General features: G+C 49.8%; 2 protein-coding genes across 23 annotated transcripts in view; one reads left to right on the top strand and one right to left on the bottom strand.

Moving 5' to 3' along the window:
- The window catches only part of NCOR1 (nuclear receptor corepressor 1), a 123,208-nt gene extending 115,432 nt beyond the window's left edge, over positions 1-7,776 (top strand). For all 22 annotated transcript variants that reach the window (XM_066364929.1, XM_066364928.1, XM_066364930.1 and 19 more), the window contains 4 exons: positions 1,068-1,121; positions 2,113-2,334; positions 4,457-4,636; positions 6,042-7,776. In XM_066364929.1, the coding sequence (XP_066221026.1) occupies positions 1,068-1,121; positions 2,113-2,334; positions 4,457-4,636; positions 6,042-6,229 (644 nt within the window). In that variant the 3' untranslated portion in view covers positions 6,230-7,776. The remainder of the gene's footprint in view (positions 1-1,067; positions 1,122-2,112; positions 2,335-4,456; positions 4,637-6,041) is intronic.
- A 1,229-nt stretch (positions 7,777-9,005) lies between these two features.
- TTC19 (tetratricopeptide repeat domain 19) lies at positions 9,006-25,085 on the bottom strand. Its single transcript, XM_066364956.1, has 10 exons — positions 24,764-25,085; positions 24,554-24,657; positions 22,143-22,253; positions 21,657-21,695; positions 20,885-20,941; positions 20,545-20,606; positions 19,528-19,622; positions 12,852-13,006; positions 11,437-11,599; positions 9,006-10,615 (listed from the first exon to the last, which is right to left on the bottom strand). Exons 1-10 carry the CDS (start codon positions 24,942-24,944, stop codon positions 10,488-10,490), a joined length of 1,095 nt encoding a protein of 364 aa, XP_066221053.1. The 5' UTR covers positions 24,945-25,085; the 3' UTR covers positions 9,006-10,487.
- Between the last annotated feature and the right edge of the window lie 188 nt (positions 25,086-25,273).

Genomic DNA, 25,273 nt, shown 5'->3' on the forward strand with positions numbered 1-25,273 from the left:
AGACTGTTCTTCTCCACTCCCCAGTTTAAAGTTCCCTCATGGAGGCCTGATCTCCAGGTGGTGCAATGGATAGAACATCAGACTAGGACGCAGAGGACCCTGGTTTGAGACCCCGAGGTCACCGGCTTGAGCATGGGCTCATCTGGTTTGAGGAAAGCTCACCAGCTTAGACCCAAGGTCGCTGGCTCGAGCAAGGGGTCACTGGGTCTGCTGTAACCCCCTGGTCAAGGCACATATGAGAAAGCAATCAGTGAATCACAACAAAGAATTGATGCTTCTCATCTCTCCTCTTTTCTGTCTGTCCCTATCTGTCCCTCCGTCTTTGTCACACACACACAAAAATTAAAGTTCCTTCATGGAGCAAGTGGACGTCTAGGCCCACGCACTCCCCAGCTGCACAGATAGGTTTCACCTGTAGGGAAGGCTCCATCCTCCCACGGTCTCATCCAAAACACTCCTCTTTGGGACCTCACTTGTTTAGCCACCCACCCTCTATACCCTTTCTTTTTCCAATGGTCCCCATGGAGTTGAAAACACCCTTCACGCTCCCAGATCCCTGTGTCTGGTGCGGTGCTTTCTAGGCTGCTCCTAGGCTGTCCTACCTGTCCCCTTCACACGGTACAAAGCAGGGATGAGAAGACTCCAAGGAGCCTCTTTGTTTCGTCCTGTAACAGACGAGCAGTTTCCAGGAGCCCTGGCGAGGAAACGGTCCTCATGCTATTGTTCGGGAGTGTCCTTCCCAGACAGATCGAGGCAGGCTCTTCTCCAGCAGTGTGGGCTCCTGCCCGAGGGCAGTGCCTCCTCTCTGCTCCTCCTCCCCCCGCAGTGCAGCGTGTCTCTCTCCACCCTCTGGGCTCCATTCTCCTGCCTTACCCAGCTTTCTATTTCCTGATTTCTTCTCTTCAAAAAAGATGATTATTTCTTTCACTTTATATTAATGGGTGAAAAATAAGGTCAATATCATGGGAAAGAAAAAGGTTAATTTTATTGTGGGATTTTTTTGAGACTCTCTCTCGATGTACTTGATGATCACATCTCAATTAACTTAAACGTTCATTTAAATACAGCAGCTGCTCAGCCAGGAACTGAGATCTTCAATCTGCCAGCAGTCACTACCTCAGGTAAGACTCAGACGACAGCATCTGCGGTAGGAAGTTGGTGTGATAGCAGTGAAGCCACAGGGAAATGGTGAGGACCGACTGCAGACCAGGCCGCGACTCCAGCCTCCCAGAAGTGAGGAAGAACTTGTCATTTACTCGGGGAGAGGGGCACTAAAAAGTGAGTTGAGGTCTTGCCTGTGGTGGCACAGTGGATAAAGTGTCAACCTGGAAATGCTGAGGTTGCCGGTTCGAAACCCTGTGCTTGCCTGGTCAAGGCACATATGGGAGTTGATGCTTCCAGCTCCTCCCCCCTTCTCTCTCTCTGTCCTCTCTCTTTCTCCCTCTCCTCTCTAAAATGAATAAATAAAAAAAAATTTAAAAAAAAAAGTGAGTATCGGCCCTGGCCAGTCGGCTCAGTGGTAGAGCATCGGCCTGGCGTGCAGGAGTCCTGGGTTCAATTCCCGGCCAGGGCACACAGGAGAAGCGCCCGTCTGCTTCTCCACCCCTCCCCCCCCTTCTTCTCTCTCTCTTCCCCTCCCGCAGCCAAGGCTCCATTGGAGCAAAGATGGCCCGGGTGCTGGGGATGGCTCTGTGGCCTCTGCCTCAGGCGCTAGAGTGGCTCTGGTTGCTGCAGAGCATCACCCCCTGGTGGGCACAGCAACGCCCCCTGGTGGGTGGATCCCGGTCGGGCGCATGCGGGAGTCTGTCTGACTGCCTCCCTGTTTCCAACTTCAGAAAAATACAAAAAAAAAAAAAAAGAGTTGAGATTCAGTAAATACACGTTGAAGAGAGAAGTGAGCAGAGACTGACAGCAGTGTAGGAACTAGGACAGAGGAGACTGTTAGTAACTAACGCAGGTGGGTGGCTGACTCCATGGGGGGGGTCGGGACGGCTTCTCTGTGGGCGCCTTGCCGGGCACTCTGCACTCAGTGGACTGGAGGAGGGTGTCACCGTCTGTGCATTTGTTCCTGGAGCGACCCTCAGAAACAAGCAGAACTATGCTCTCTCTCAGGCTCCATTAGCTCCAGAGGTCACTCCTTTGCTGACCCTGCCAGCAACCTTGGGCTGGAAGACATCATCAGGAAGGCTCTCATGGGAAGCTTTGACGACAAAGTGGAGGACCACGGCATGGTCCTGTCCCAGCCCGTGGGCGTAGTGCCAGGCGGCGGCAACACCTCGGTTGTGACCAGCGCCGAGACGCGGAGAGAGGAAGGGGACCCGTCTCCTCTTGCAGGTGAGGGCTGCACCCTTGGCTCCCCAGTCCTGACGCGTCACACAGGGGTCTCGTCTGTGCTCCCCAGTCCTGCTGTGTCACGCAGGGGTCTCGTCTGTGCTCCCCAGTCCTGATGCGTCACGCAGGGGTCTCGTCTGTGCCCTGAGGAGCCTCGGAGGCTTTCAGTCCTTCACTGCTTAGACGTGTTGGTGACGTGAACAGAAATCAGTGAGAACCAAGAATTCTCCCAGGACGTCCCCCCTCCGGCTTGTTTCTCTGTGCGTCTAGTCGTCATCTGCGGGCACATTGTCGTGATGACAACAGGACCATTTCTTGTTCTGCTTTTGAATAAAAGTGACTTACTATTGCAACAAAAAAAAAACAGGTTCAGTATAAAAGAATTTTATACCATAGAAAAGAGCTAAGAGAAAAGGAGAAAAAACCCTTCAGAGGTCACCTTGCCCAGACAGCTGGTGTTACTGAGGAATGAGCGTCATTCCAGACAGGTCACTGGGCGGGTGCATATAAAAGGATTAAGGCTGAGGTCATTTTACACATCCTGTGGCAGCGAGCAAAACACAGAAATGACTCGAAGGTTTTTCTTGTATTTTGAGAATGTCGCTTATGCATAAAGCATGACGAGAAGGGCAGCTGAGTGCAGGTTTGGTTCCGGTTTCTTTTCCTCTGACTCAAGCAAAAAGTCTCACTGAGGTCACAGAAAAGGTTAGAGATTAGAGCTTCTTGTTTATGGTTTTTACTTTCACACATAATTTCAGGGCAGTGTGGAATCACGTCCGCTCTGAAAAACAAGCTTTTCTTCCCCCTTTTGCTCTTACCTTTTAATTTCATGATTTTAAGTGTGTGTGCTTTAAAATCGCAGCACTGGTGACTTAAGAGGTAATTTTCACTGTGGCATTTGTTTCTAGTAAGGTTCTCACACACCATTTTCTTACAGAGGGTTCTGTATTCCAAGAAACTTCATGCTTAAGATCGTCTTGGTGGCCTTTATATTTGAAATGACAGCTTGGCCGGTTATAGTAGTCTTAACACATACTTTCCCCAAAACATCCTGTAGACTTACATTTTTTTTCTGGCATTCGTTGTTATATAAGAAATAAGGCCAGGTGCCCCCCCCACCCCCACACCCTTTCAGCAGGTGACAGTTGTCTGCCTGAAGAACCTTTTCCCCTCAGTGTCAACAATTAACTCGCAGCATGTGCCAGTAGCGCTCCTTCTTCTGTGGCAGCTCTGGACCACTGGAGGGTTTGCAGTTTCAGGGAGATGTTAACACAGGTATCTTTTACCTTCTAGTAGTTACTTTAATCATCTTGAATTCTGTTATTTTTCCTTTTCGTTACATATATTCTGATCCTTGCTCTATTGTTTCCTAAGCCTTGACCCCCTCATTCTTGATTTAACTATTTTTTGAGCTTTTATGAACTGGTTTCAAATATTTTGAAGTTTTTCTTCAGTATACAAAGCACCTTTCGCCCCTTGTTCTATTATATTCTCTAATCATCAAGGACTTCTCTTTCTGCCCACTTGTTTTCTGTACATTGAAGGACACGGGGCAGGATGGAACTTTCTGCTAGGTGGAGGAAGCGTGCTGATGACCCAGCTCTCCTGATGTCTTTGTCCCATTTAGTTTCCGAGCCCAGCAGGGCATCCCACACCTGTGAACTGCTGAGCTCACAAACTAGATGCAGAAGGCGTCGCCAAGACTTGCCAAGCCTCCGCTGAGGTCCAGCACTGCCACGCAGGGGTTCCTGTTCTGAGGCTTTTTCCTTTGACGTGTCTTCCTGGCCTGGTGTGATAAGTCCTCTGTGTGAGGTAGTGAGGATTTTAGAGTTCTGTCCACCTGCCAGTGCCAGGAAAGAAATGTTCCACCTTGTTTCACAAATTGTTCCACAATGTTTCAGTTCCTTGGTTACATTTTTAAGTATATAGCATGGAGATATACCCCTCTTTCTTAGTGGCCTTATTTCTGACTTTCACTTCAGTGGATACTAGGGTCTGGGCTCTTCAGTGCTCAGTTCAGCTTCTCTCACTTGGCATTGTGCAGCCACTAGCTCTTTGGTAAGTTTTTAACTTGAGAACATAATTACTATTTACCAACAACTGATTTAGTTTATTTCACTTATAGGAGGAGTTTGCAAACCAAAGCTCATCAGTAAGTCAAACAGCAGGAAATCGAAGTCTCCTATCCCTGGACAAGGCTACTTAGGAAGTGAACGGCCTTCCTCAGTGTCCTCTGTGCACTCAGAAGGGGATTACCACAGGCAGACACCAGGCTGGGCCTGGGAGGACAGGCCCTCATCAACAGGTGAGCCGCTTGCTGCTGGGAACCGCGTCTGACGGGTTCACTGAGTGCCTGGGTGAGAGCTTCTAAAGCTGGGCACTGCCTGTAAAATATGTCCCCGTTACTGTATCATTGATAAGTCCGCTTTCCAGAATGGAAAGTGAATACACACAACCTTAAAAACTAAAAATTTAGGGTCTGATTACCGTGGACAAAGGAAGTTTCCTCCCTTCTGCGCGCTGGGAGTCAGCCAGTCTGGTGGAGTCAGTCCTTCCGCGAACTCGCCAATGGGACATGCACCCAGAACAGGTGCACCCTGAGCCTTCTGTACAACATTCTTACAGAAGGCTCTTTGGGGACACCAGGAAATCAGGGTCAGAAATGGGAAACATAGTTTTGTCTGGACAGAATGATGAATGACAGTATTCTAGGATATTTATTAATGTTTTCCATTTTGTGTCCATTTGTAAGCTTTTTTAAAAAAAAAATCGTAATAATGGCAAGTCTCCAAAAGGAAGACTTTACTTTTTAAATCTATTTTTTTAGCTAGAACTGGGATGTTTGCCGTGGATTTAAGTTTTCAGAGAATTATAAGCCGTCTTTTCCTCAGGGGTTAAATATACATATATGTCAATGGAAAAATCTGAAATGTGTCCTCCCCTTAAGACGTGTATAAATTTCATATGAATATTAGCATAACTTAAGGCTTTTTGGTTCCTAAAATTCTCACACCTCATGTAAAGTGGTTATGTACTAACTTGAAAACTTACAGATCAATGATTGTTCTCAGACTTGTCTTAGGGAAGGAATTACTAAACCATGAAATTACTTGTCAAAATGGTTGGTTTCCTTGAGTTTCTGAAGCTCTAAAAACTGAGCACAGGCAGCCGTGCTCTCATTAGGTTTGTCCCCCTCCTAAATCTTGTACGTTTCTGCCCCGCGAGATCGAGGGTGAGCTGCTTCCTGCTGCCTGACCTGCTGAAACCACTGGGCCCCTGAACTGACCTCCAGCAGTCAGGAGGTGCTCGGTGTGACCGCTCCTGTGGTCGAGCTTGCTGTCTCGTAGCCCTGCTTGGACTCTAAGGCACTGTCTCACAGCCGCCGGTCAGTGGACCACTGGTTGGAAACCACTATTCGATGGAAACACCTAGTTTTAGACTTAATGACTAAAACTCCGTTAAATAAACTTTAATTTCTGGGCTCAGCAACTCTCACCTCATGTGCTTCTTCATGTTACTTGTCCTTTCTAGACTCATTGCTGGATTGTCACTGGCTACAATCTCAGTGGTGAAACCTGGGCCATTCTGTGTCGCTTTATTGTGCTTAGTGTCGCGAAGCTGTTGAACCCGGTCCCGTTCTCCTCCAGCCTGTGCGCGCTGGTGGGGCCGCAGCGGGGCCTCTAACGGGACCCGTGCTTTTCCCTCACCAGGCTCCACCCAGTTCCCGTACAACCCCCTGACCATGCGGATGCTCAGCAGCACGCCGCCCACGCCGATCGCATGCGCCCCAGCCGCCGTGAACCCGGCCGCGCCGCACCAGCAGAACCGGATCTGGGAGCGGGAGCCCGCGCCGCTGCTCTCAGCCCAGTACGAGACGCTGTCGGACAGCGACGACTGAGCCGCTCGCCAAAGGCATCTCGGTGGGGCCGGAGTGTGGGGGCGGGTCTCCAGTCTAGGGGGTTTTTTTTCATCGCAGGCCGCACACCTGCCTCCCTGACTTACGCCCAGAGACTCTCCAGGAGCCTGGCCTGTGCACGAAGCAGAAACCATGGACGCGCAGGGGCCGGTGAGGAGGCGGCCTCCACCGCAGGCGGCTCTGGGTCAGAATCATAGCGGAGGCTGAACTGTAGAATTTTTAAAAAGTGGACAATTCTTGTTCTTACATCTGTAAAGAAACCGTGTCTTTAAAATCACTCTTCTGTAAATAGATGATCTTTTTGCAGTGTCTCCCCTTGCTGTAGTATCTGGTGTACTTACGTTCAAATCAGCATCAACCTCGGGGGTGATTTTTAAGAATCTTCTTGTCTCTCTTTTGAACCCTTTCTTCTCAGCAACCTCACACAGCCCAGGGATGGAGTGCTGGCTGTCACGGGCATTGTATTTCTCTCCTTTGCTTCCGCCACATACAGGTTCCCAGGAGATATTTAAAACCTTGTGGAAATGTTTAGATTTTTAACACATACCCAGTCATAAAATCTGTGCATTAACATGTTAAGGTTGGAAGGTAGAAGGAACAAAATTCTGCCATATTGTAAATTTCCAGCGCAGGCTTAAAATTTTTTTTTAATTAGCACTTAAAAAATATGACTGCATGGGTATGTTCAGTTTTTAAAGTTTTATAGCCTTATTTGAAGCATACCTCACTGTTACGCACACTGGTAACTAACCACGCCCCAAGCACCCTCTCTCCTCCCGCATCTGACGCAGCACAGCGCAGCTTCCATTTTGAAATAAATTTGATCACCTGTCCACAGAGACAGCAGATGTGGTTCAAGGCTCTTGCTGTCTCAGGTCTCAGAGGAAAAAATTTCTCTTCACTGATGATTACTCACTGAGGCAGATGACCCTGCCCTTAGCCCTCGGCCACTAGGTGTGCTCTGAGCACACCCTGCACTCACCCCTCCCCCGTGTGCCGCAGGACCCGTCTGCTGAATCTCAAGGAGCAAAGAACAGCAGACTGAACTTGAAACTGATGATGGTACTGGAGGGTCGGTTGTATCTATTTGTCATACCACTGAGGCACAGTGTGGAAGTACCTTCTGTAGCAGATAGCTACTCAACATTTTGGGAGAACGCCCAACTGATTACAGGGGAGAAATAGAGGTCTCTCAGGATGGTAAAAATTAGCACTTTAAAGACTTTTAAACCTAAACTTTTTAACAATAGTACTCGAGCCTCTAAAAACCGGTCTACGATAACCACTGCCTTCTTTGTAACGAAGCGTTTCGTGCTGCTGGAGATCTTCCCAGCACCTGCAGCGCTGCTGTCTGACCCGGCTTTCTAGATGAGGCCCAGTACTTGGCCCATGTAGTGAAATAAGTGACAGAGAGAGGCCATAAACGCATGTCTGTCTACAGTTAAACCTTCACTCCTGTTACTATTCCACCCTTGTGTACTTGAGGCCCTCAAATAAACTTTAGATCAGGTTTAGTGACCAGATTCCTACTACCTGGAAAGTTGATGTCACTTTCTTATAAATATATATCGTACACATTGTCATATGAATGAAAAGCAACTATGTTCTACTCACCAGTGTTCTGCTGAAATGGGGGGGTGGAGAGATCATTACTGACTTACACTGTCGGCTGACCCAGAGAGGAACACGATGGCATTTTTCTATGACCCTGGGGGTCTTGAGCTATTCCAAGTCAGAATGGTTTTTGAGAACATGTCGATCAGAGCCTACCTTGTCACTTCTGCGGTTCCACTGGAGGACCAGAGTGGGAGCTAGTTCCTCACTCAGTCCTTGTCACAGTTCCGTGTTTACTTCATCTGCCACCACATAGAGCAGCGCTGTCCGAGTGGGAGGTGAAGTCCCTGCTTGTTTCTCAGTTGAGTGATCAGGGACAGAGCTGTCACGCACCTTACCTGCGGAGCAGCCCGCCGCAGCACGACAGAGTGACAGGCACAGCCCGAGAGGGACCAGTTTCCTGTTGAAGCGAGCTGTAAACCAAGGTGACACTCTTTGCAGGCTGAGATTTCCGTGGTCAGCAGGTACGTACTCACACACACGATTTCTTAGCACCCAGGACTAAATTACAAGGTCTTCCTAATACAGTCCAATTTCCAGTGCATGTTCATAATTGAAACTTTCATAATGCTTTAATTTTGGTATGCTGAGTGACTGTTCTTAAAAACCTGAACACTCCAGTGATGTGATCAGTAAGTGGTCACAGTCCACTGGCCTTGCCACCTGGTTTTACACCAGTACAGATGGACTTGAATACGCACTCACATGAAGAGACTGTCTCTGAAAACCTCCACGGTTTTTCCAGCACTGGGACCATGAGCTGAGTTGTTTTGGAGCATCAAAAATCCTTAAAAACCTGAAGTGAAAACCTAGCTTTCAGTAACCTGTGTAGGTGAGTAGTAGTTGACGATGATGATTTCTTTTTAAATCATCAATAAATTAAGAAGGGGCGCCATGGAAACTTCGTGTGCTTCACATTAGTCTGTCTCCCTGAGTTAGGACTTGATTAAAGGAATTAGGTGGGTGGTAAATAACATAACCTCAGACAGAAAGGGGGAAGAAATTTACGTCTGCAAAATACAAAATTCTAGTTTCAGTCTTGTCTCTGAGGATCTGGACCTCAGGGTTTCTGGCACTTGATTTTTAACAACTCTTTGGTAAATTGCTTCTTATGAGAAACTCCAAGATTACAGAATACGTGCAATATTGTGGAGCCTACTTTATTATGAAAGGATTCTTCCAGTATGTAATAGGAACCAGAAACACCAGTTTACCATTCCCACGCACAGCCCACCCCGAAGGCATACCGACACCACCAGGGTTCCTTCGTGGGGCTGAGCAGAGCGACTTTCCTGGCGGACTACTGCTGCGCTGCAAACACCCAGCCAGATTCGCGTGTTTGCAGTGGTCCACGGCGGCGTAAAGGCGATAGGCTCATTAGAAACCAGCTGGGCTGAGCCAGGGCGTCCGGTAGGTTAGGCGTGTTATGTGCACTTTTGACTTAACAGTATTTTAAACTTCAGATGGGTTTATCAGGACATAACCCCATCCTTTTTCTAGACTTCGAGGAAAATTGAAGCAGTCTGTTCCCTGAAGGTCATCTGACCACCAGGCTCTCATTTGTTCCCTACTGTACAAACGAGGGTGCTGAGACCACATTCGAGAAGCCACAGCCGGGACCCAGATCAGCAGCTCTGTGGTCCCTCAGCATGACCAGGTGGGGTGGGGGGGTGACCCCGAGTCACAAGGTTCTGCATGCAGTCTGGGCACTGTTTCTGTAAAGAGCCCCTCAGGTGACTGCTCTGACACCTACCTGGGTTGCGAAGGGAGTGTCCAGCAGCACTGACCCCAGAGGCTCCAGCGTCCCCTTCCCCCTTTCCCTAAGTGTATGTGACTGGATACATATGGAGACAGACATACGGCTCACTTTTATTTACACTCTAGTAAGAGGCTATACTTTTAGGTGACTAATCCTACTTAAAACTTCACTGAGGATAGTGGTGGCAACAGCAGGATACAATGTTTCCTCCTCATGGATTTAGTCCCACACTGGGTCTCATGAAATAGGTAAGAAAAATGACTCACCATAACACGTCTGCCACGAGGCAGGTAGCTCTGGTCTGCCAAACGATGGTAAAATAAACGAGGGTAACAGACCCACGGGCCAAGCCCGAGGGCAGAGATGCCCGTGTGACACTCAGCCACTCAGAGGAAAGCGGCCACCTTGGGACCAGCACGGATGGCCTCGCTACAGCCGACAGCAGCGTCCTTGGAGGTCTAAGCCATCGGGGCTGAGGCTCTTTCCTTTAGAAGGCAGGAGTGGCAGTGTGGACGTGTCCCTCACTGAGGCTTTGCTGCATAAGCCCAAGTGTCAGAACCGAGGACTCAGCCAGTGGTTTACGACCGCTTTCGTCTCAGGACACACGTCACCGTTCCTCAGTGCTGCAGGCAGCACACCGACACACCGACACACCTCCTCTTGCCAATCGGACAAAAAAATAGGTACTTGCTTCCCTCCCACCGGACGGCTACTGCGCTGGCACTTTTTTACTTGGCAGTCAGGGAAAGAGGCCGGTGCTGCACGTGTTCCAGAGCCTCGCCGCAGCGCACCCACGGAACACCACTGACCTAGGCGCGGCAGCTGGCTGGCGTTCTCGGCTTCCTGGGGGAGGGCGGCAGCGCCAGGTCAGAGGCCGCTTCTCCTGGCCAGCTCGGCCAGCTCCTCCCGGATGTGCTGGGCCGAGGCCTCGTCCTGCTTCCGCTTTGCCTGCTGCAGAGCCTCCTGGTAGACCTCCCTCGCTTGTGTGTATCGCTCTGAAGCAGCCGGAGAGAGAGGGGGGAAGGAGAGATAGATGGAGGTCCTCAGGGAGAAAGTGCTGCTGGGGACACAGGCCTCACCCTGTGCTCGGGAAGGGCCCACCTCACTCCCCCCATCTGGCGGGCCGGGTCTGCAGAGGGGGCGCACCGGCACCGGTGTGGGGAGCTCGGACCCGGGGAGCACAGCCGGGGGGCCTGGCTCCATCGGCCACAGACCTCCTGAAGGAGAGGGAGGACCTTGCCCTTCCAGGCGAGGTCATGAGGAACACGGCACAGTGTGGTGGCCGCCGTTTGGACGCACCACTTTGCGAGGACGCGAGGGACCCCGGGATACGCTACAGAAAGGAGCCACCTCACTGCCAGGCTTTCCCGTGCTGACGTGGCTCAGCAGTTCCGTGAGGGGGTATGTAACTCGCAGCCAGACCCAGGCTGGCCCGCCGGCACCTGGGCCTGCCTCGCTGCCCGCCCACCCGACAGGCGTGCACGCCGGCGCCCCCTACCTCTGTGCGTCAGGACCGCCCACCCGACAGGCGTGCACGCCGGCGCCCCCTACCTCTGTGCGTCAGGACCGCCCACCCGACAGGCGTGCACGCCGGCGCCCCCTACCTCTGTGCGTCAGGACCGCCCACCCGACAGGCGTGCACGCCGGCGCCCCCTACCTCTGTGCGTCAGGACCGCCCACCCGACAGGCGTGCACGCCGGCGCCCCCTACCTCTGTGCGTCAGGACCGCCCACCCGACAGGCGTGCACGCCGGCGCCCCCTACCTCTGTGCGTCAGGACTGCCCACCCGACAGGCGTGCACGCCGGCGCCCCCTACCTCTGTGCGTCAGGACCGCGGCCAGGTTACTGAGTACCATGTGCAGCTCCGGGTGCTCCGTCTGCCGGGCCAGGTCCGACGCCCTCTGCACGTGCACACAGGCCTCCTCAAAGCGGCCCTGCGCGTCCAGGGTGGTGGCCAGGTCGCTCAGCAGCACGATGGTCTGTGAGAGAAAGGAGGCCGCTTTCACGTGCAGCTGGAGTCACGGACTGAATCTGCACTGGGTTTCACCTCCCCTCGCCCTGCAGAGCGCGCCACCCGCCTTGAACCTGTGCCTTTGCCGCTCACACTGCGACCAGCAGCTTCGGTTCAACTCTCTGGACAGTGACGCACATCCAGAAAGGAGGGAACAGGATGAATGTTATTTAACTCATCATATTAGAAACAAACAAAAAACAGGAAAAAAAAAGCTATACCATCCCACTTAAGGTTCAGCAATCTTAAGTAGCCAGCCCCTGGAGACGTGTCTTAGAATAAGGTCATTCCTACTGGTGACCCTGGACTCCCCAAGAAGAAAGACGTCCCCCATGTTTAGGGAGACTCCCAGGAAGGGTACTAAAGGAGGCAGGTCCCACGCGTTCAGCCCCCAGTTATAGAACTTGGTGATCTGAATTCAGTTTGTCTTATTCCTCAAGGATATTCCATTAAGGGGACTAACAAGTCTCCTTCCTGAAGGTCATTCACAGCCGTATAACTGCCCATCCGCCCCAACCTGGGGACACGTTCAGTCCAGTTACAATTTTTGTGCTCAACTGGTTAGAGCATTGTCCTGAAGCACAGAGGTTGCCAGTTTGGTCCCCAGTCAGGGGACAGCCAGGAACAGATTGATGTTCCTGTCTCTCTCTCTCCCTCTAAAAGCAATAAAGTAAGCAAAAAAATGTTGTGTCCTTTGTTGGCAGTAGCAAGCCTTCACAGATCTACTTGTTATCTCTACAAACTTCCTTTGATCAAGGAGAGATAAAGATGATTTCAAATCAGTGTGTTCAGTGTTCTAACAGAAATTCTGCTTTGCACACTGTGCTTTATTCTGTCTGGGTTTTGTTTGTTTTTTTAACGTGGTCCCTCCTGCCTTCTTTCCCTGTCATCGTATCTGTGCGGCAAGGGAGGCGGGGACCCCCAGCTGTTACACTCCCACATTAGAGCCAACATTCGGACACGCTGTGCTGTGTGTGGACTCTGGAGGCCCAGGAACACGCGGTACTGGCCAGGCCCGCCTTTGAGCAAGGCTGCTCTGCTGTGCACAGCGGCCAGCACTCGGAGTGCTCCGGGCAGACCCAGGAACTGACCGGCAGTCTCCAGTCCTCCTGACACAAGCGGTGGGAGGCATGAGGAGGGCGCACCGAGGACCATCGGCCGATGGTTCTCCGCGAGTGTGGCCTCCGAGCCCATTAGTTCTGAAACCTGTCCGCTCTCACCTGTGGGTGTCTCTCTCCTAGGATTTCTTCAGAAATACGCAGGGCTCTCTCATACAGCGCTTGGGCCTGCGACGGGTGCTCGGAGAGCAGCAGGAAGCGGGCGTAGGCATCCAAGCACATGCCAAGCAGCAGGCGGGTGTTGGCCTTCTCGTCCACTACGAAGGAAGCGAGAGCATTGCTGGGACACGTCCAGGACGGTGTAGCAAGGCCGTCAGAGTTGGTCAGCATACCCTCATCATTCCTCCTTCTTACCAAGACCCACAGATAAGAGTGTCTCACGTCACTTAGTGACAATTTAGGTAGATTAACATCTACACTGGTTCTAATGCCAGCACGTGTGTACCGCAACATCTAGTTAAACAAACTTTCCCCCTTTTCACTGAGTCCACACATTGATGAAAATGTGGGACATTTTTAGTTTGAAACTCATACTTAGCAGATACATGTGAAGATAAAACTCAAAGTGGGATGAGTTAAAGAAAAGTCTAGGGCCAATGAAAAAGTTTTAAGGTACAATTAGAATCCTGAAATGGAAAATCACAATCCAAATTTAAAAACCAGTTTTTGGAGAATAATTATAAAGGCTGCAATGATACAGCGTCTCTTAGACACGTTCTAGAAGTGACCACACAATGTCGGGGGAACCATCCAGTGTCACAGAACTGGAGAACATGCAGGAGCACAGCACCCAGGGAAGAGGCGTTCTCATCATACATGAGAATCGGCGGACAGCAGGAAGGAGGCTTCACCTGGGAGAGTTTGAGACAACCCCACACTGTGAACTAAAAAGGTTACTTACACGTCAGGCGTGCTCTGCCCCAGAGCCTTGCCCTTGTTCCTCCTCTGCCTGTAACATTCTTCCCTCGGGCTGCCACCTGGTGTGTGCCCTTCCATGCTTCAGGTTTCTTACCAACTCGGCCTTTCCCGGCCCCTCCATCAAACAGCACCCTGTCCCAACATACTCTCTGTGCACGTATTCCTTCACGCACACAGGCATGGAGTACTTCATTTTTGTCTTTTGTTTTGTTTTGTTTGTATTTTTCTGAAGTGAGAAGCAAGGAGGCAAAGAGACAGACTCCCGCATGCGCCCGACCAGGATCCACCTGGCACGCCCACCACAGGGCGATGCTCTGCCCATCTGGGGCGTTGCTCTGTTGCAACCAGAGCCATTCTAGAACTTGAGGCAGAGGCCACAGAGCCATCCTCAGCGCCCGGGCAAACCTTGCTCCAATGGAACGTTGGCTGCGGGAGGGGAAGAGAGAGACAGAGAGGAAGGAGAGGGGGAGGGGTGGAAAAGCAGGTGGGCACGTCTCCTGTGTGCCTGGCTGGGAATTGAACCTGAGACTTCCACACACCAGGCGCCAACTGACCAGGGCCCATTTTTGGATAATTACCAATTTACTGGATAGTGGGTTTTTTTTAGAGTTGGAGAGAGAGAGAGAGACACAGATAGGGACAGACAGACAGGAAGGGAGAAAGATGAGAAGCATCAATTCTTCATTGCAGCTCCTTAGTTGTTCATTGATTGCTTTCTCTGATGTGCCTTGACCAGGGGGCTACAGCAAAGTGAGTGACCCCTTGCTCAAGCCAGCGACCTTGGGCTTCAGGCCAGCAATCATGGGGTCATGTCTATGATCCTACACTCAAGCTGGTGTCCTCAGGGTTTGTACCTGAGACTTCAGCGTCCCAGGCCAAAGGTCTATCCACTAAGCCACCACCTGGTCAGACTAGGAAGTATCTTTTAAAATGCTAAATTTAGACCAAATATCACTTTTTTTTTTAAGCAATTTTATTATTATTATTATTTTATTTATTTTTTTACAGGGAAAGAGAAAGTCAGAGAGAGGGATAGACAGGGATAGACAGACAGGAACGGAGAGATGAGAAGCATCAATCATCATCAGTTTTTCGTTGCGAGACCTTAGTTGTTCATTGATTGCTTTCTCATATGTGCCTTGCCCGTGGGCCTTCAGCAGACCAAGTAACCCCTTGCTCGAGCCAGCGACCTTGGGTCCAAGCTGGTGAGCTTTTGCTCAAACCAGATGAGACTGCACTTAAGCTGGCAACCCAGGATCTCGAACCTGGGTCCTCTGTATCCCAGTCCGATGCTCTATCCACTGCGTCACCACCTGGTCAGGCCCAAATATCACTTTTAAAAAAAGATTTTATATATTGATTTTAGAGGAAAGAGAGAGGGGGGTGGGGTAGGAGTGGGAATTATCAATTCATAACAGTTGCTTCTCATATGTGCTTTGACTGGGCAAGCCTGGGGTTTCAAACCAGTGCTTCAGTGTTCCAGGTCAGTGCTTTCTCTACTGTGCCATCACACGTCAGGCCAAAGACCACTTTCAATACTAATATAAATAGGTTTCAAGATTATCGCAAGAGCCTGACTAGGCGGTGGCGCAGTGGATAGAGCGTTGGACTGGGATGCAGAGGACCCAGGTTCAAGACCCCGAGGTCACCAGCTTGAGCGAGGGCTCTTCTGGTTTGAGCAAAAGCTCACCAGCTTGAGCCCAAGGTCGCTGGCTCAAGCAAGGGGTTACTCGGTCTGCTGAAGGCCTGCGGTCAAGGCACGTATGAGAAAGCAATCAATGAACAATTAAGGTGTTGCAACATGCAACGAAAAACTAATGATTGATGCTTCTCATCTCTCCGTTCCTGTCTGTCCCTGTCTATCCCTCTCTCTGTCTCTGTAAAAAAAAAAAGAAAAAAGATTATCACAGAGTCTGACCCATGGTGACAGTGGCCTGGAATATTGAGGTCACTGGTTCAAAACCCTGGGCTTGCCCAGTCAAGGCATATATGGGAGTTGATCCTTCCTGCTCCTTCTCCCTTCTCTCTCACCCCTCTCCTTCCTCTAAAAATCAATAAATAAAATTTTTTTAAAAATGTAGAACCCTTCAAGTGGGGTCTGACTCTGCATACTTTAAAAAAAAAAAAAAAAGCCTGACCGGGCGGTGGCGCAGTGGATAGAGCATCGAACTGGAATGCGAAAGGAACTAGGTTCGAGACCCCGAGGTCAGCTTGAGTGCGGGCTCATCTGGTTTGAGCAAAGCTCACCAGCTTGGACCCAAGGTCACTAGCTCGAGCAAGGGGTTACTCGGTCTGCTGAAGGCCCACAGTCAAGGCACATATGAGAAAGCAATCAATGAACAACTAAGGTGTCACAACAAAAAACTAATGACTGATGCTTCTCATCTGTCTTTGTTCTTGCCTGTCCCTATCTGTCCCTCTCTCTGACTCTCTCTTAAAAAAAATTAAAAAAAAAAAGATTATCACAAGATGTCTAACAGAGAGAGAGAGAGAGAGAGAGAGAGAGAGAGACCCTCGTTGTGCATTCACCAGTTGCTTGCCACATGGGCCCTGACTAGGGATTGAACCCACAACTCTAGTGTTTTAAGACAATGCATTAACCAACTGAGCTAACTGGCCAGGACCAGATTAGGTTAAAAAAAAAAAAGTCCAATCATAGCCTTCCACGAAAGATACAAAAAATAAAATGACTCAGAGAAAGTTAAAAAAGATGGTCAACAATGTAAAATTAAAATTTGAGACAAATAGGACAAAAATCATTTTTTCCTGATGAAAGGATAATGAAGATATGTATCAGTAGCATAGATATATGTATAGAGGAAAATAATCACAAAAATTTTGTCTAGAACTAAAAATCAGCAAGAAGACTTGGGCAAAACTGTAAGCCAACTAGACATAAAAGACGTATAGAACACCCTACCCACTGACAAGGGAATGCACTTCTCAAATGCACACGCAATATTCTCCAGGAAAAACCATATGCTGAAATTCTACAAAGCATGATCTCTGATCACAACACAATGAACTTAGAACCAACAGATAAAAAATTGAGTAATTTCCAATTGTATGGAAATTAATCAACATACTCCAAAATAGCCTAAGAATAAAAAAAAAATGACAAGAAAAACTAGAAAATACTTTTAGAAATTTAAAAAAAAAAATCAATTCATGTGACGCCACTGAAGCAAGGGGGAACTTTACAGTTGAAAATGCCTGTGTTACAAAGATTGGAACTCAGTAACCGATTCCCACCTAATGAACCAGAAAAAGGGCAACATAAACCCAAGGAGATGTAACAGAAATCAGAGTGGAATTAAGGAACTAGAAAAGTAAGAGAAAATGAAACTCCAAGTTGCCTCTTTTTGAAAAGATCAACAAAACTGCGAAGGAGAAGTTGCACAGCCAGGCTGACCTTCCACAAACTGAGAAGAGTAAACAGAGAAGGTAACCCGCTTAATAAGTTACGTTACTAGATCACACTGCAGCAAATTCTTACTAGTACTAGTGAGTGTATTAGTCCCAGCCCTAGAGCACTTAACTCCCATATAACTCCATAAGGGAGGTTCTACTATTACTTTATTGACAAGGAAACAGAAAAGTTAAGTAGCTTGTTTACAGTCACACCAAGTGGAACAGGCAGAATTCCAACTCAGGTGCCAGACTTCAAGCACTCATGAAACTAAATAGACCACCAAAAAATACTTCAACTTTCCAGAAATGCTTTAATTATTTAAAATATAAAGTAAACTTTTAGTTCACAGAAAGGAGGAAGGACTCAATGGGGGAAATCTCTTAAAAAGAAAACTCCATAAAGTTAAAAACTAGAAAAGGAGTATGTTCTCAGGTACACAGAGAATACTGTAACTTATGCGTTCAAAATATAATTCCATAAGGAAGTTTCTTCTAGGAAAACAGGTCTTTTCTCCCACTCAATTCCCTTGCAGCACCTGGCACTGTCCTAGGTACTGAAATCAAGTTGAGAAAATGGGAGAAACTTAAGGATGAGTGAGAAAGGGGAATAGCCTGAGAATCAATTCTAAAGGAGATCTGGCCCATGTGGCGTCAGAGATCCCACAACTCTGAAGAGATCACTCCTATGGAAGACCCCATACATATTCCAGAACAGAAAATATAGAAAGCATCCCAATTCATTTTATCACATTCAGACAACCCTCTGATGACAAGCATAAAAAATAAACCATGGATGTCACATAAGAAAATAAATGCAAAAGTTCTAAAAATCTCAGCATTCAAGATTAATCCAGCAGTATACTGAACAATTAACCATTACTAGCAAGCCTGGCTTGCTCTAGATATATAATAAATCCATTTACACAGTTGGCACCAAATTCAGTACAAGACAAAGTTGTCCATTACCACTGTGATTCAATGTTGCTTTGCGATTACAGCCAGTGAACTAAATTGAATGGGGGTAGGGGGAGGATTAGGGACACAGAAGTATATCTAAATGGAAACAATTATAATTTCCCAAATGCCTAATTACACATCAGGACACAGTATGAATATCAACTGAAGAACAAAGAGTCATGTATCCACTTGGAACCAAATGTAATAAAGTAGCTGCCACATCCGTGTGAACCCGTCTATAGGCAAGAACGACATCAACATCATGTTCCTCACTGTGTTCCTGGACGGGAACTCAGGGTCGCGGACAGTGCAGTGAGTGACTTCCCTTGCTAGCTCAGCTGCAGTCTGTCCCAGGACCCACCCCGTTCAAGCAGGGGGGATTCCCACCCATTGTTAGGAATGGACCCTGATCAGTTTTAGCCAATCATAGTTATCCCATTTCTCGCTGAAATGCCATGTCACCCAATTCCAGCCAATGAGAAATAAGGATAAATCTACCTGTGGACTTCTAGAAAAAAACTACCTTCATCCTAAGAGAAACAAAGAAATCCAAGGTCACTAGCTTGAGCAAGGGGGTCACTCGCTCTGCTCTAGCCCCCCAGTCAAGGCACATGTGAGAAGCAATCAATGAACTAGAGACACAACTACAAGTTGAAGCTTCTCATCTCTCTTCCTGTCAGTCTGTCTTGCTGTCTCGCAAATGGCAGTGCGCTTGGAATGTACAAGCACGGCAAGAAAAGGACCTGTGGGGTGGAAGTGATTTGCAGGGGAGAGCAGCAGGTGACACGGGAACAGCAGTTGGGGTCAGATCACGCAGGACCCCCGAGGTCCACACAGTGTGAGTTTATTCTGAAGGGGTTGCCCCGGCACTGAAGTCCTAATCCTAAAAGACCACTTTGCCTGCTGCACGACCCGCAGACTGAGAGAGAGTGCAGGGAGCAGGACAGCCCCTGGGCGGCTTACACATGTCCAGGCAAGAGACCAGGGTGGCCTGGACCGAAGCAGCAGGACTGGAGGGAAGATGTGGTCTGGGATGGAGTTATTTGGATGGTGGGTCCAATATAACTTACTGGTGAAGTACATACAAGGGAAGGAGGGTGGAAGGGAGGAGGACACAGCGATGTGGTTCCCCTATTTACACAATCGCTGGTTGATTCCTGTGTCCCTGGAGATGGGACCTGCAACCTTGGTGAATCCGGAGGGTGCTCTAACCAGCTGAGCAACCCAGCCAGGGACCAGAGCTTATATACAATAAAGTACACAGATAAAATTATAGACAGGCCACCAAAGGGCTAAAAAAACCACACAAAACACCAGTGGTCAAGTCATTTAACCAAAATATCTTATTCCAAATCTTCTGCTGAGAGCTTAAAAACAGCCACTTAATTTCCCAAATGGATGACACCCCCCGACACCCAGTTCCCTTGACCACAGATGAACAGTGACGCCCTTTGTGGCAATCAATGTCCAGAAAGCAGTCAGACCCCCCTACCTGACAGGATGTCTTCTGACACTCCCTTCTCCCTCTCAATCCTTCCCTCCAGCGTGGAGACGCAGAACTCGTAGCCAGCAAGAGCAAACTCCGGCCTGGAAAGCAAGGGTCACCACTAGGCTTTCCCCTTCCACACGCTCCTCGTTTGTCCTCATTCTTCCCGGATGGGGTGTGAATATTATCCACGGAGGAAGTGTAAGATGGGAGAGAAATCTTGTTTCAAGTCTCTGAGGGACGTCAATATGCCTTTTTTCAAAAGTTATATTTTTCTTTCTAGTCATTTAATGTAAGGTGAGACATAAGGAGTTAGGAACGCAGCCAGTTTCAGTGACTGACAACCAGCAGTTTCCATCAGTCCCTGACCTTGGGCACGCGTCCACGTTGTTTTCTGACGCCTTTCCTGTGTGGCCGGCACACCTTATACAAGACCTGAGACTCATCTAATACTTGACAGTCAGCACCTGTTTCCTGTCCTGCTTACGCAAAGTCTCTCCTCTAATCCTAGACATTGCACCTCCCTAAACCCTCCCTACCCGATCGCCTCGGCAGGCTGTCACCACACTGCCCCCCTCTCCACTGAGACGTCCCCGTAGCAACGCCCGCCTCACCTAACCTTGTCCCTAAGGTCCTGGTCTCGGGACGCTTGTATCAGCACGATGGCTTCTTCAAACTTTCCTATCCCGAGCTGCTCTTACGCCGCTCCCTCCTCTGCTAGGAAGAGCTAAGCTCAAGTTCCAGCTCGATCTTCCCGTGATGACCTTGAGAGCAGTGTGCGGCCAGGGCTGAGGGCTGTCTGCCCCGCCCAGCACACTCACAGAAAAGGCAGGGGCCTGTCTGGGAAAGCCTAGTGGTTTCCAAGATGAGGGAAGGAACACTCTGGATGTGGCACCCAGTGTTCTGGAGACCCGATGATTCAGTAGGTAAGTGAAAATCACACAGCACATCGCAGGATCCGAGTTTTCTACCCACAGTCCCGTTCCCTGTCTGCCGCCACACCTAGGTTCAGACTGTGCTTACCTATTCTGAGCAGCATAGATACTAGCCAACTTCAGAGAGATTTCAATTATCGCATTGTCTTCCTGTTGGGAAAAAGAAAACTGAAGGAAATACATACGAGTGAATCTTCCTTGTGGGACATTTCAGATTAGCCTCTAGACTGACTGGCAGGAATCAGTGAGCGGTGAGCCCCTGGCCGCTGTGCTGTGAGTGAGAGACCAGCAGTCTTTACACGTGCCCTGGGGGGTAAAGCCACCTTTATTCTTATTTATTTTTGGCCAAAGCACGTGTTGGGTGTTTTCAGAAAGCCTGTTTGGAAACCTGTGTCAGCTGGGGCCCAACCCTGAGCAATGGTCCTTACCTGTAGCATGCCTTCTCCAAGAAGGTTAGTCATTGTTGCCTTAAAAAGGCTTTCTGCCTAAAAGCATAAGGACAAGAGTTTTCTTTTACTTGGGCCCCATCTTAAGTACTAGTCTGATACATCGTTCCTTATAAAACATAACAGATACACATTCACACGCACCCACGGAAAAGTATCCTGGTGATGGGAAAACAGACCAAAATACCTGCACCCCCACATCCTCTGAGCACCTTCTAAAAACTATTCTGTTCTGAGTTGAAACTTCAGGAATTAACTTCTCATCCAAACTCACTGTGGCAGAGGCTGCAAACTATTCCCTAATATTCAATTCCCCTCTCCACCTTTTAGTTACAAAATCTCAATTTTTAAGAGGTCAGCCTCCTCTGCAGCTAGAGGTGGTCACATGATCAAGTTTTGGCCGAAAGATGCCGGCAGAAGGCATGCAAAGTTTTTAATTCATACTGTATAAGGAAGCTGCCGGCTTTCCATCCCTCTGTCCTTCCTTCCTGCAAGCTGGAGGTGAGCCAGCTCATCTACCATGTGAGGGTCTAAGGAGCCTGGCCTGGCCTCCGGGCCACTTTCCGGAACAGAAGTCCACAGGCCTCTCCGGTGTTTGTCTGTCTGTCTCTGCGCCAACTCGTTCAAGAGAAATACACCTCCTTCTTGTACGAGTCACCCTATCTTACAGAGTTTCTTTGTTACAGTGGCTTAGCCTGTACCCTTACCAGTCCTTCACAAACTCAAGACATCACCACGTGATTTACTTACTTACATTTTCAAGCTGACCCCGTATGTATGCTAAGTTGGCCATCTGAAAGCAAATTACAAGTTGTTTTTTCAGTTCACAGCACTGTGTTCCTACTTATTTCAAAATCTTTATGCTAAAAGCTCCTTTTTGCATTCTCCCTCTAAATAAAAACATTGTTCAGAGAAAAAAGTATGTCACTAATCTGCTAGAAGCAAAGGACAGCAACAGTACGAGAAATAAATACCTGCATCTGCTTTGTGGAGGTCAAACCAAATATAAATCCACTCACCCCTGAAGAAACAAATGTCATTTGTTTCTTTTTGGTCTGGCATTGAAACTTCGGATAAGTGACACCCCAAGTGTAATAAAAACTGAACCAAAAAGAAAACTTAGTAAAAACAAAAACCAAAAGCTTCCTATTCCTGAAGGTCAGGACTATATATCAGGAGAGCTAACACCCCTCTTCTGCCCCACCCTTCATTAGTGGCTCAGATTAGTGAGAGGCGTTACCAAGTCATAAGTGTAAGTGATGGCCTTCTTGTTGTCACTCTGGTAGGCAAGACGAAGTGCGTCGTGCAAAATTACCTCGGCCTCTTCTGGCTCATCTTTCATGATGCTCAACTGAAGAGAGAAAGATGTAAAAAAAAATGGAACGTGAAGACAGCAGATGCATGTGCTCCCACAGAGAAGAGAATGTGGCCAGGCCCCCCATACACAGAACCCAGTGGCCCATTCATCGAATGTTGACTGACTTCCCACTGCGCACCAGGCACCCGCTCTACAATGCCGACAGGGAGGTCAGCCTCCCTTGCAGCCTGCGTGTGGTTACAGGAGAGAGTTTTGGCCAACGGCTGCCGACAGCAGGAATGTGAGCAACTTTCACATCATATTTGATAAGAGAGCTTCCTGCCCGACATCCTCTCCCTCTTCCTGCAGGCTGGAAGGGACCCTGTACAACTCGTTAGCTTCATTATAACTGATGAGGAGAGCTATGAAAAAAGTGAGGGAGAGGAACAACAAGGGTGTCCTCTAAATGAGAGACAAAGCAGCTTTTCCAGGAAGTGACAGCTACACTGAAGCAGAAAGGATGAGCTTTGAGTCAACCAAATAAGGAATTGTGGGGGGAAATGACCAGACTGGACTGTAACTGGACCGTCTGTGTACTGGGAGGCAGTGCTAAGGCACCTGTAAAGAACGAGGAAGGAATGAGCAAAGGTCCTACGGGCTGAAGAGAATGGTTAAGAACCACTCAAGAAATGAAAAGAAACACATGTGAAAGGAAGATGAGGAACGAGAATTATTATTGTCAAACGAGTGGGCAAGGCAGGGTGGTGTCATTGTGTGGGGTCGTGCAGGTCATGGCAAGGAATTCAACTTTTTCTTTTTTTGGTATTTTTCCGAAGTTGGAAACGGGGAGGCAGTCAGACAGACTCCCGCATGCGCCCGACCGGGATCCACCCGGCATGCCCACCAGGGGGTGATGCTCTGCCCATCTGGGGCGTCTCTCTGCCATAACCAGAGCCATTCTAGCGCCTGAGGCAGAGGCCATGGAGCCATCCTCAGCGCCCGGGCCAACTTTGCTCCAATGGAGCCTCGGCTGCAGGAGGGGAGGAGAGAGACAGAGAGGAAGGAGAAGGGGAGGGGTGGAGAAGCAGATGGGCACTTCTCCTGTGTGCCCTGGCCAGGAATCGAACCCAGGACTCCCGCATGCCAGGCTGACACTCTACCACTGAGCCAACTGGCCAGGGCAGGAGTTCAACTTTTATCAAATGCACTAGGAAGTCATTCCTAATTTTAAGGCAAGAAGGTGATATGATTTATTATTTTTTTTCTCATCACTCTGGCTGATGTCTGAAGAATGGAACATTGAGGGGGAGGGGAATAAGGTAGGCAAGACAACTAGGTAGTAGGCTGTGACCATATATAGCCAGAGTGAAAACCGGGGAGATAAGAGGAAAGGTGGCCGCCTGACCAGGTGGTAGCACAGTGGATAGAGCGTCCGACTGGGATACAGAAGGACCCAGGTTCAAGACCCCAAAGTCGCCAGCTTCAGTGAGGGCTCATCTGGTTTGAGCTAAAGCTCACCAGCTTGGACCTAAGGTCGCTGGATTGAGCAAAGGATTACGGTCTGCTGAAGGCCCATGGTCAAGACACATATAAGAAAGCAATCAATGAACAACTAAGGTGTCGCAACAAAAAACTGATAATTGATGCTTCTCATCTCTCCGTTCCTGGCTGTCCCTATCTCTAACTTTCTCTCTGTCCTTGATAAAAAAAAAAAAAAAAAAAAAAGGTGGCTGGTTTGGGTTTTTTTGGTGGCACCAGGATTTGTTGCTGAACTGAAGTGTATTACTGGGAGGCAGTGGGAAGGTACCACAAGGTTCAAGGATGGCTATGAGGTTTCCAGGCTGAAAAACTGGGTAGATAGAAAGAAAACATGGTGAAGAAAAAGTGTTCGGGGAGGAATTTAAGATCAAGAGTTTCGTTTTGGACAGGTTAAGTCTGAGAGCCTCAAGGTGGAGATGGCGTGTCGGCGGCACACTGCAGCTTGGCAATATAAACTCGGACGCCCTTGGCATCAAAGCAGTGATAACCCCACAGAAGAGCTAAGATAACCTGGGGAGGAGAAGAGAGAATAGAAAGGAAGGTGGCGGAACGGAAGCGTTTAGAAAGAAGGGACGCAAACTGCTCATCACTGGCACTCAATTGCATTTTCAGGACGTTGCATACAGTACGTGAAGCATCCTCCGTGCCAGTCCTGGCGGCTTAGCTGATTCGCTAACGACCAACAGTTCTGCTCATTCTGTTCAAATGAATGACACCTGTGCTGCCCCTTCCTCCTGCACCCGAGACTGCAGTGGTTTCCCGGGATGGGGCCCAACGCCGCCCCGGGGACAGCGCCGCCCGGCCCGGCGCCTCACCTTGGCTCGCTTCAGCAGCTGGATGATCTCTGCTTCGGTCTCGTCCGCCGCGGGCTCGGCGGGCCCGTCGTCTGCGGCCGCGGGCCTCGAGAACCACGCGAGCGCTGCGGGGAGCAGGAGGTCACCGGGCGGACGCGCCCCCCTCCCCGCGTCCCCCACCCGGCCCGACCCCGCCCCGGCCGCCGCGCGCCCCCGGCCCGCAGCGCTCACCTGCCAGCAGCGGCAGCAGCCCCGCGCCCCCGCCCTGCGGCGCGCCCCGGGGCGGCGGCACCTGCACCCCGGCCGCCTGGCCTCCCGCCGGCCCCGGGAGCGAGGACGCCGAGGCGACGCGGCACCGCCGCCCCGCGGCCCGCAGAAGCCGACCCAGGCTGGGGCTCAGGAGCCGGAACATGCCCGCGCCGCGCACTGCAGACCCCGCCAGACCCGGGAGGTCCCGCCCCACCCCCCCCAGCCCGACGCCTGAGGGCTTGGCAGGACCGTGACGTGACTGCGCCGCTCCGTGACGTCACTGTCCCGCGCCGCGTCCCTTGCGCACTTCTCAGGGCAGCGAAGACCGGGAGGCTCCTTGCAGTGACAGGCAGTCCCGCCCCCACAGCCCGACGCCCGCGGGGTTGGGAGAGCCGTAATGTCACCGCCCTGTGACGTCACTTCTCCGCGTCGCGCTCCCTGTGCACTGCAGGCCCAGTCAGACCCCGGGGCGTCCACCTCCTACAGTCCGAC

The sequence above is a fragment of the Saccopteryx leptura genome, chromosome 2 (assembly GCF_036850995.1).
Source record: "Saccopteryx leptura isolate mSacLep1 chromosome 2, mSacLep1_pri_phased_curated, whole genome shotgun sequence".
In the NCBI taxonomy this organism is placed as follows: domain Eukaryota; kingdom Metazoa; phylum Chordata; class Mammalia; order Chiroptera; family Emballonuridae; genus Saccopteryx; species Saccopteryx leptura.

Excerpts from the sequence above, each read along its gene's own strand:
- TTC19 (XM_066364956.1), bottom strand. The coding sequence starts at position 24,944 with ATGTTCCGGCTCCTGAGCCCCAGCCTGGGTCGGCTTCTGCGGGCCGCG. Across the intron at positions 20,942-21,656 it reads TACGGGGTCAGCTTGAAAAT|GCAGAAAGCCTTTTTAAGGC; the intron begins GTAAGTAAGTAA and ends TTATGCTTTTAG. Across the intron at positions 20,607-20,884 it reads TTGGAGAAGGCATGCTACAG|GAAGACAATGCGATAATTGA; the intron begins GTAAGGACCATT and ends TTTTCCCAACAG.